At 43.5% G+C, this 11,094-nt stretch overlaps 1 protein-coding gene across 1 annotated transcript; it reads left to right on the forward strand.

Annotated features, from left to right (window-relative positions):
- The first annotated feature begins 1,588 nt into the window (after nucleotides 1–1,588).
- LOC110982596 (uncharacterized) lies at nucleotides 1,589–10,142 on the forward strand. The gene is made up of 10 exons (XM_087148164.1): nucleotides 1,589–1,606; nucleotides 1,953–2,011; nucleotides 2,979–3,043; nucleotides 3,956–4,098; nucleotides 5,150–5,255; nucleotides 5,579–5,645; nucleotides 5,956–6,150; nucleotides 6,788–6,939; nucleotides 7,488–7,608; nucleotides 7,977–10,142. The coding sequence occupies exons 2-10, from the start codon at nucleotides 1,978–1,980 to the stop codon at nucleotides 8,105–8,107; spliced, it is 1,014 nt and encodes a 337-aa protein (XP_087004290.1). The 5' UTR covers nucleotides 1,589–1,606; nucleotides 1,953–1,977; the 3' UTR covers nucleotides 8,108–10,142.
- The last annotated feature ends 952 nt before the right edge of the window (nucleotides 10,143–11,094 follow it).

An 11,094-nucleotide genomic window follows, 5' to 3' on the forward strand; every position in this document is an offset into this window, starting at 1 on the left:
AACAGCAAGTGGGAAATGTCGTTTCCGTTGATTGTTGTCGTCGTCGTTGCTGTTGTAATCATTCCTGTTTCGTGTGTAAGCCCACAATGACTGTCGTTCACGACTTGTGCATAATAGTCCACGCAGCGTGCAGTTTACACTGAAATGTATATGGGCGTATAGAAATATGTTCTGTGCCCTCTGCGCACGCCATTAAGGCTACCGAATACAAAGTGCGTTGACCTTCAAGTTGTTGACTCCCTAACGGTGGCTTCAATGGTATATCCTACAATACTTCTCAATCAAGGTAATGATTTGATATAACTGTTTTTCAGAACGCAAGGGTGATGTGTATATTCGTGTGTATTCGGGACAAATCTTGAAATCCGCATTACTATTGGGAAGTGGACGAGGGCAAGGTTAAATTTGATCTGGGCGTAAATCATTAAAGATGGATACATGTCCTTGGGGGAAATAGGCATTTGGGGAGGACAGTTAAATTTGGTTTTTAAGTCTCATGGAAATGTTGCTGCCGGTGACAGACGACAGTCTGATCAGCGTAGCCGCAATGGAAATTATTCTAGCGGCAGGGCTTTGGTACAAACATACGATTTCAGCGCTTGAGTCTAAGCGCATTCCCACAAAGCTTTTTTATTCAGTGCTCAGCACTTAATTGTTCACGCTCCTCTGTTCAGTTTGCACCAGCATTGTCAACAGAAGGCGTAAAGAGTATTTAGTCTCGAAATTCCTGACAACTGTCAGCCACACTGATTCTTGCTTGTTTACATATCGCGTCAGGTCATGTGCGTTATGTCTTGTCCTTCCCATGGTGCAACGATCTCTGTACATACTTTCCATCGACTTCCGTCACAGTTTTGCCCACTGGCCGTGACGACCGGTGTGGCGGTCCCAGCTCAGTGTCTCCCGGTCTCAGCGGTCCCTCTGATCAAATATGGTAAAAATACGTCATGCCATCTGTGTGCACAACAACGGGAAACTGTTTACAATGTCCGGCTATTCAGGAGGGGGGGAGACCGCTGAGACCGGGAGACAGCTGAGACCGCCCTAGCGGACCAACTTGATGATTCACGAAGTGTTTAAAAGATTACTGACAAATATCAAAACACAAAACGCCTTCTATACTATACTTATATACTATAGTACTATACTATACTTATATACTATACTAATATACTATACTTATATACCATACTACTATACTAAACTTATATACTATACTATACTGTACTTATATACTATACTACTTCTACTTATAAGAATAGAAAAGCAAATTGTAAACGAGTAAAATTCGCGAATGATCATGAAAGAAAGAAATCAACGGAGTGTGCTGAGACAATTCCTGATGAGGTCGGGTGTTAAAAAAGACAGGTCAATGCTTAAATCAAACCCACGCTAGTGGTGGCTTCCGACCTATTCGAACTTGAACATTTCCTTAAGTTTAAAAGACAGAATCCTTTTGCGTGGGAACCATACTGGATCAACTGAAGTCGGCGCCTCGTCATCGGCTCAGTAATCTACTCCGCTGGTGCAAACGTCCGCTCCGCCGAGGACATAAGGATCAGATGTGTAAGGATACTTGAAAGGGAATAACAACATTGGATGGAAGGCACGTGAAAATGGTTCAGAGTTCTTGCACTGAATGAACCACAGTTTTCATGCCATGGTTTACAATACGTCTATTGAGGGTTTAAAAAGGGTTCAAGCGCGGATTCACAACTTGACCTTTTCTGAATTGGAAAAGTAGACCCAACAGGTGCTGAGACGCCATGTTGAACGTAGCTGCTAGACTAATATGGATAGGAATGAAATTAGCCGAGAATGTCATCCCGAATTCATCCTACTACATGTACTTCTCAGAATTTGAACAGAAGGTCATAGGTAGCCTGAGTTTTGTTGATAGGACAGATTCGGGGTTCATTTTGTTTGGTAAAGGTCAGATTTTTATCCTCCAGGCGTGGAAACGATTGCACCAACACCATGGGCTGTGCAGCGACAAAGCCAGATGATGATGGTGAGGACTCGATGGGTCTGGTTATTCCGTGGCACTGTCCAGATAAATGTTCGCATGTCCGTGTGAAACGAGTACCAATAAAACTGCAAGTTTTCTACTGGCTTTTGTCGCTGACGGGCCAGTCGGGTCGTTTTGCAATCACAGAAACGAATCGTTTTACACTGTTGCGGATCAGTTATTGTTCAAGAACCGCCGTGGGCGGTTATTCTGAACAGCTAGTACGTCGAGGAATGCCTTTGACATTGTTGAGGCGCCCTCTGAAAAGAACAGGACTGTTTCAGCGCTACTTGCTGAGCCAAACAAAACGCGGGTGGAATGTGTCTGGCTGAGCAGGTCAGTAATAATCTTGGGCCAGTAAACAAGAAATATACTGAAGCCACATCTGAACAGTAAAACTTTCTTTTGTTTCTTTTTTGGGTTTTTTTGTTTTTGTTTTTGTTTTGGGGTTTTTTTGGTTTTTTGTGTTTTTTTGGGGGGGGTTGGTGTTTGTACATGGCATGTTTGCGCATGCCCCCGGCGCTTAGGTGTAATAAACCTTTCTGATATTGTTGTTGCATCATGGGGTACTGAATGACAAGCAATCCTTAACAGGGGAGAAATAGCCGTTGAATATCTCCTTCAAAGGGCACCAGGGTTGTGATTGGACAATGCCAGACGAATAAGCTGTAAGTCTTGGTTTTGATTGGCCAGTTCTAACTCGCTAACCTTTGTGGATATTCCTGGTTGGATTCTCCAAGCCTTCCCTTTCTTGTCAATTTGGGGAATAACTTTACTTCAAATCTGCAATGCAAACACCGTGCAAAAAGAGGAGGCTTAGAGCGATCGTGTCGTGCAGTGGAAACCGATTAATGTTTTGCCGACACGCTATAGGATGTTGTGGGAAAATTACACTTCTTGTTTATAATCCAAATCCCGTGATGCATTGCGAATGTCGAAAAGGTTGTAACTGCCTTGTCTTTTTATTCAGCCTCTAACGATCCCCAGTCCGCTCAACAGGAGATGGAACGGCAAGAAGGAAGAAGTGGAATGAAGGCAAGTGAATAATGATTATACATGTAGGCTTAGTTACAAATGATACACACGTAGTAGGGTACCAGGAGGGATCCAGGATCTGTCGAACACCTCGGTTAAGGGCTAAGGCCAAACGCGTCTGGCTGAGGCCAGCAATAACACGTGAACCTTTGGAAGTCACTGGCTAGCGGCTACGGCTGGAAAAACTCTACATACAGACGCCCATGTCCGACAGTGGCGGCTGCAGCCAGATCCTCGCAAGCAGGGCTTCTTGAGTTTGGTTAAATTTACCAGCCACACGGGCGGGTGCCGCTAACTTAACGTTCAAAGTATATACTGCATGGGTGCCAGGCAAAATTGAGCAGTGGTTGGCAATAAACAGTCACTGATCGAATTTGATCACGCATGTCGTCCCCATGCTGGAGGACTATGACCTCGTATAACACAAAAATCCACCTGTGACATAGTTGGAATATTTACCATGTGACATTACTAGTACTACATGCGTTCAGTGTGGCATCCACATGGATCGGATCAGATAAGACCCATGCCAATGAAATGTAATCGTCCAATGTCGCCAGAGCTATACCTGTGAGTAATGGACCAATTTTGTAATGCAGAAGACAATGCGTTTTTTTCTACATATCAATTAAATAAAAAATGCCACGCTTTGGTGCTGACGAAAAACATTGTCGAAAAAAATCCTTCCTGGGATTTTGTCGCTAATACTCCAGGTATTCCGGTAACTGGCTCTTGATCAAATTATGCAGATATTGGCCTTTTTTTAAGAGAGAGGCTGTACTGTGATTACAAAAAAATATCACTTTTTCCAGGGTCAGAGGTTCGGTCAAAAAGGGGGGGGGGGGTTTGGAGAGCCAATCCCAAATGTTCGTCTCGTTAATAAAGTCCACGACATAGCCACTTCTTGCACAGGTGCTAGAGGAAGAGATACGTCTGGAAAACCCTAGCGGGTCTGGCGACGCGGTACCCTTCCAAGCTTGGATTGCAGATACCGTGTGGCCTTACGTCCTGACCAATGTGACAGCAAATGGACTGGCCAGCAAGGCGGGATTGAGGTAATCATAACTGATATAAATTGTGTTTCGCAGTGGATTCCGTAGATATAGCCCACTTGAAACAATGTGTGCCGGTTTGCAATGTTCGCTTTGTGGTTGGATCGGTATGACGGCATCGCTTTCCAATTCTACACACATCGTTTCCGATCAATCTGAGTTTGGGCTCAGCAACTCCTTTCACTGTGGACACTCTAGACCCGCCTCTGGAATAAAAACGTGAATGAATGAAATGTAATTCAAACAGTTTGAGTTCCACAGTTGTCAGAAAGACTGGCAAAACTACGATTTCCTATACATGTACTAGTCGCTGTGACGTATAATAGTGAAGTACTGGAAGTGCAAACAGCTTTGGTCGAAGTATGTCAAGGCGCTATCACAGCGAGTCGTTGACCTGGTTCCCTGCATTACACCGTGAGGTCATAATTATCCATTATTACCCTTCCAAGTTTCCAATGTTGGGAGTTTGAAGGAACGGGTTTCCTCCGCACATTCCAGTGGAAGTATCCAGAACTAGCTAGAACCTTCACTCATGTGTAAAGCTCAGAATGGCCAACGGGCTTTCTATCTTTTTCTATCTTTCTATCTTTCTATCTAGACTGGTCCAACCATTTTCCGAACCATATTTTTTTGATCAAACTTGCTAGGAGGGGATGAGTTTTTGCAACCTCGAACCACAAACATGTTTCTGACGTCAAAGCAACAACCAGGTAGTTTCCGACAACATGCTATCCTCACCTTTCACATTCTACAAGGACGCATTCGTTTTTGTCCGTTACATCCGTTTAACCAACAAAGTGCAGGGAAACGTTATTCAATAATTTTGGAGAGGACAGAAAGGCCGTCTGCTTATTTGACGTCTCTTTGATCCCGCGATGAACTCCAATTATCGGTTCTCGTTCCGCAGGAATAGATAATGACGTTACAAAGACGAATAGATCATGACATGGGCTCAACCGGAGACAAGAAAACGTCCAACAAATGACCAAAGCTGAAATATGACCGTTTCTGGTCCCTGTCAATAAAATCTAAATCCATTAAACTCATTTTCTAGGCGAGGCGACCAGCTCATCGGAATAAACGGCCTGAAGATCCAAAAATACAGTCTTCAGCACGTCTTATACCTTCTCTGCAAAGACATCGAGACAAAACTCTTACTGGTAAGAAAGCCTTTTCTTCAGCATAAATTTCCCCTGAGTACTCTTGGTGCATATTATGGCACTTTCAATGTTTGTGGGAGTCGAAATCGTGGGTCGGGCCGACCTCCTTTGCCATGAAGCACCCAAACATGTCCCCAAAGTTGCTCTGCGTATTGACAATTCACCTGAAAGTATGGAAATGGGGTCCTATGTCAAATCAGAGGGCTGGCTGGATACTCCAATGTTCGTAGCTGACTTTGCCAATCACACAATTCCATGCAATGGGCTGCAATTTGCCTCAGTTTTCTTTTAAAGAAGGATGATGTCACTTGTTTTATGAATAGGAGCTGAAGCGAACCGACAACGGAACCACCAAGTACGTATGGTCGTTCTTCGAACTCTCCATTCGAGGTACGTGTGTTGATTATCGGAGGCAGACTTCAGATGCTTGTTCAATGACCGATACGTCAGCAGATAGTTTCGCTTCCAGGACTGAAACTTCTCCGAGCAGTTGATGTCGATCAGGTTGTGAACACACGCAAAAATGAAATCGTGAAATTAATACATTTCTTATTCCTCTTTCGTATCACATATCAATTGTAAATTTGGCTCAATTTCAAATTTAACGGGGGCAAATCGCTTCCTGGGAGGGATCTTTGTCAAAATGCGACCGCTATTGAAACGATACCACGACTGGTTTCCCCCTCTTTTTTCCTCTCAGATGGCATCCCAGTAATTCAGGTGATACAATTACTCGAGACTGACATCGATGCCATACCCACGGAGATTTTGGAAGCTGCCGTCTCGTGGATTGGTGCTCCAGTGAACGCTTTCGAGATCTACTTGCCTGATGAGAATCTCTATCTGGGCATTGACGGCGATAAGCTATCGTTTATGCAGTACGACAGGGACAAATGTAAGTGGTGCTTTCGTGGCCGTGTGCGGTCACGATCGTGGCCTTTGAGAAAATGACGTACTACTCTCATGTACCGCTGAGAAAACATACACGGAGCCGGGCAAATACTAGCGATCCGACTGCTCTCGACACCATACGTTAGTCCAAAACTCAGGCAAAGACTGTTGGACGCAGGCAAAGACTGTTGGTGAACATCTTGACAAGTTTAACCTCATTCAGAGTCGGCCATTTTGAATTAAATGAGGTTAACTTTTTTGGCAACCTAAAGATAAGAATGAAAGCAATGTTTACAAATTGATTTCATTTACCATGTAAACCATGCATAGTGAAGTGAAATATGAGCAATTTGTAGCTACCACTTCACAAAATAATCATCGTGTAATCGTGCAATGCTTTTACACATTTTGTGCACGCAATGGAACAGAAACTGTGATTCAGACTCTGTCCTGTCCAGATGGAATTTGCCTATACTTATAGGGGGAGAATGAGATTTATAATACGTTTCTTAATGAAGTGATGACGCTAAATGAAGTGGCTAGTCGCAACTGGGTGCATATCAACTGGAGGTAGCAACAGTAAGGTGAAGGGATTCGATTGAGGAATGAGTTACCCCCATCTGTGTGATTCCTCGTCGCAGGCACGTTTTACAGATACAACTATGAAGGCGGCGACTCGTCCCAGGGCAACGTCGTAGCCTACACGCAACAGAACTTCAAGCCACCGCCGACTGACATTGAAAATACACCAGCCACAAGGAACGGCACTTCAGCACCTGAGCTTTTCGTAGAGGTTAGTAGACTGGCGCACGAAAAGACGCAGGATGCAAAGGGAGACTTTGGAGCGGCGCCTCATAGTCTAGGACGTTATCCGATCGTTGGGTATTCAGCAGTGGTGTATAAATCCGTGTTGGAAATTTGGGGGATGGGGATAGGGGGTGTGGAAAGGTGGGGGTGACGTGCCTGTCCATGGAAAGTTGAAAAGTGGGAGGGAAACTACATTATACACTATGGGCCTATAGAGGGCGATGTTCATGATAAAGACGTACATCTGTAATGTGTATCAGATTTATGCAGAATATTACATAAGAATGGCATGTCTATGGCTTTATATTATGCATAGTATGTATTAATATTATGTATTCAGTAATCTTGAGGCACTGTGTTACGTAGCGTTTTTCTACGAATTCTCTTCTAAGCATCGGCGGATCGGCCAACATGCTTACCATTAAAAGAGGCGATTCTAGATATCTATTTATTCTGTTTATCCCTACCGCCCTACTAAAATAGACTTCTGGATTTGCACGTAATACTACACCACTCTTCCCCTCTTACTGGCAGGATTTTCCTTCTTCGATGGTGACGCAGTTGTCATTTCCACCTGATCCCCGTCTGTGGTACGAAAAATTAGATACTACGGGAGACCCGATAGGACGTACACTGCAAAGCATGACACAACAGGGTAAATTGTCCTATTAAACTCCGCGAATCTGTCCGATATGAATACGAGTATTTGTCTCCAATGGTGCATCAGTTTGCCACCGTCTTTTAGGCTAAATAAGCAAGATGTTTGCGACGGTGATCGCAGTGATCCAATATTCTCCAAACTATGAACACAATATGGTTGCAATGGGCAATGACGTTTTTTACTTTTTGGTACCCATTCGTAGAAGCACATCAGGTGCATACATCCATTTTGTATCCAAGCAACAGCACTGGATTGATGGGGGGGGTAGTGTCGTAGCATTTGTGTCCTTGGTTCTACCCTAATGTTTCGGGTGTTTTGCAGCGCCTTAGTGATCACTCTTTCCTTTGTGTCTTTAAAATAAGGCTGGTACTTGGCTAGAGATCCGGAAAACAACGCAGCGATGTTGTCCCAGGAAGCCACGCTGGTGAACGTCTTGCCACAAGAGCTCGACCGTATCCCTAGGAAGACAACTGGAGAAGCATCCTCTACTTAGTTTTATACCTAAAGCCTCCGTGGCATCCTCAAAACGGTTTCCTAATGAGGCTCGAAGAGGAAACAGTGGATCAGAATTCCTCTGTGTTTTAATAAATTCAAAGCCATATATAGCCGAATGCTCTCTGTAAAAGCGATCACACTTGTGGTCTGCGCCACCTTAATACACGCCACTTTTCCTATGCACAACTAGAATTAGTATTTACACTGCAGTAATGTCAATCCGTTAATTTGTAGTAACTGATCATATAAGGTACTCCATTATGATTACTATTTACTCCCCAAGTTAAAAAAAATTGTAATGGCTTCTAATGATTTTGTAACTATAGTTACCATTTGCATTGAAGTTCGCTCTCGATACAACCAAACACACCAATGTTGTTTATTCATTTTGGCAGCTATTCCACTCGAATTGATAGGTCTTGTTGACAAGATAGCCGCTTATGTGCTATCATTCAATGTCTTTTTGATGGGTACGCGTTCTCAAAGAAGTTGGCTAGGCAATCTTATGATTGGAATGGCCATCTTGCTTGCAGATTTTTATTTTTCATATTGGCCTAAGCGTTCTGGAGCAGTAATTGGAAAGTTGTGCTCACAAGAGCACAGTGGGGTTATTTGTCACTTGCCTCAACTGCGGCATCGACATTTGTATCCATCTTATTTATTTGAAACAAAATAATTTTTATTGCTCTCTCAAAGGTATCCCGTACATTTATAGGAAATCATCGCGGGCAGCGATGCATAGGTGTCAACTATTTTCCGTGAAGTGTACGCTCTGTAACGCTCACCATAATTGCGAAGTCAAAATAGAAAACAATTTTTAAAAATGGAAATTTTAAGGGAACATTTTAACTTACCCTTACTTGCCTGCACAGTCGTACTCGTGGCCGCCGGCCAGTTTCCGGTGAATTTACGGTTTATTTTCAATTAACGATGGGCGACACGTAAAAACGGTGAATCGACCAGCTTTATTTTTTATGTGCGCTTTATTTCTCTGAAGTTTAGTTGTATTATACGAGAAATTTCCCAAAAGTGCGCCGCCAAGAGTTTGCAACGCAGTGGCCACTGTACGCAATGCGCGTTTGAATGGGTTGACCCATCCGGACGCGAAGACCTAGACCTAGCTCTGGACAACTGATTCAGATGCAACCTTAGAAAGTCGGAGCAAATAGGTCAGTCTCTGAAGGGAATCCTGGAAAGTGGCACCAGTGAACAATGTACTTCTTCAGCTGCAAAACTGGCGCTTCTGCTCCCACAAGCAAACTACTTTATTAACATCAAACTTGCATTCATGTTGTCCGGGGTAGAGATGGCCATAACTGCATTTTGCGTTTTTTTCGAAGGAAAGCAAATCTGACTACCCCTTCAGAGTAGACTTACAAAACATACTGCTTGGAATGGCCGAAGATGGGTCAGCCGAGATTTCCGTGTTTAGGAATAGACCGACTAGCACAACACTGTTATTAGCTACACAAGCCCGCATGCTTCTCTATCAAAATTATCATTGAACAGAGTGGTGTTGAACACAGAAACGCGTGGATTTACGTTTTCACGAACAGGTGGGCACAGTACACGAATTGATCGCGGCTCTAACTGATCAGTGTGCTTGATTGGTTCCATTGTATTTGAGGGTTTTAACTGCATAACGTTGGTGAAAGTTACTATTTCTTTTGCAGTTTTAGAGCGAGAGAAACTTTACCTCTTTAGACGTTATTTCGAGACGTTTTTCTTCAAACTCCATGCATGTCTCTTCTTGTGAAAAACACAGACGTTATAATGTATTATTGTCGCTGCTGCTGCAACTGTGTAAAAGGCGAGAAAAACATGAAAACATATAGCGCTAGGAGTTTGGGAAAAGGTGCAACTTCTTAATTAAAGTCTAGGTTCTGCATTCATGAAAGTATAGGAATTGGAACTAAGGGTTTCTACTGGACTATTAGCATTTACTGGCTTCGTCGAAGGTGAAAATGCAGTATTTTCATATGCTTAAAATATTTTTGTTAATAAAGGCTGCAAGTCATGTATGTTATACGTTATCATTTTGCCTCGGATGTGCGGTACTTTTTGTAATGATGGTACCAGTCTGGTAAGTGATTGTTGACGAAGTCTGCAATGGACATAGGAAGGAAACGAGATCGGTTGAGTGAATCCCTGGAGTCGCCAGCTACCACTCCAACCGCCTCCAAGCATTTCCTGACACCTACGTCCTTGGCCTTGTAATCCCTCTAGCACCCTGGTAGTTATCCCCGGTAGTAGCAAACCATCCCAAACCGAGTCAAGGGTGGTTTCTTATCCCCAAGTTTTCCCAAGTCAGAGCAATGAAGTTATACTTTCGTCTCAAATGCAAGGGTGGTTCATATCGGGGGAAAAAAATCAACATTACTGTCGTTTGAAATCGGGGATTGGGGAGGACGAGGCAGTAGGCAAACTTCATTTCAAGATGAAGTTTGGGCGGGATGAAAATTGTTGCAAGTGTGTGTACTACGGGTTTTTTTTAGTTGAAATCTGCGCAGCCGCAACAGCAATTGTTAGGGCGGCAGATTCTGTCCACCGTGCTTCGAGGCAAGCATCATTTCAGTATTCAGTTCGACAAAAACCAGTCTTTTTTCTCCGGCGCGTCTAGTGCTCTCGAAAGGTAAGCTGCTATTCAACGTAGCCTTCTATGGTCTGAAAACACCCGTAGAACTAAACAATACGCATTCACGTAAATATGGAAGGGCTGCGTGACACCGTGATCAGAATATCGACGAGAATATAATATCAAATCAGTGCTCTCTAATATGTGATTGCCGAGCTTTCGGTAGTACCTTCTTCAGGGAAAGCAGATTCAGTTCACACTGAAGTGAACTGAACTGAAACTGCTTGCCCTGAAGAAGGTACTCAGTTACCGAAAGCTCGGCAATCACATATTTCAGAGCACTGATTTGATATTATATTCTCGTCAATACTCATTCACGTACACGTTTGCAGCGGGATTATTAGATCATG

The sequence above is a fragment of the Acanthaster planci genome, linkage group LG17 (assembly GCF_054643075.1).
Source record: "Acanthaster planci isolate LZ-2023a linkage group LG17, COTS_SCS, whole genome shotgun sequence".
NCBI lineage: Eukaryota > Metazoa > Echinodermata > Asteroidea > Valvatida > Acanthasteridae > Acanthaster > Acanthaster planci.

Excerpts from the sequence above, each read along its gene's own strand:
- LOC110982596 (XM_087148164.1), top strand. The coding sequence starts at position 1,978 with ATGGGCTGTGCAGCGACAAAGCCAGATGATGATG. Across the intron at positions 2,012-2,978 it reads GACAAAGCCAGATGATGATG|CCTCTAACGATCCCCAGTCC; the intron begins GTGAGGACTCGA and ends CTTTTTATTCAG. Across the intron at positions 5,646-5,955 it reads CTTCGAACTCTCCATTCGAG|ATGGCATCCCAGTAATTCAG; the intron begins GTACGTGTGTTG and ends TTTTCCTCTCAG.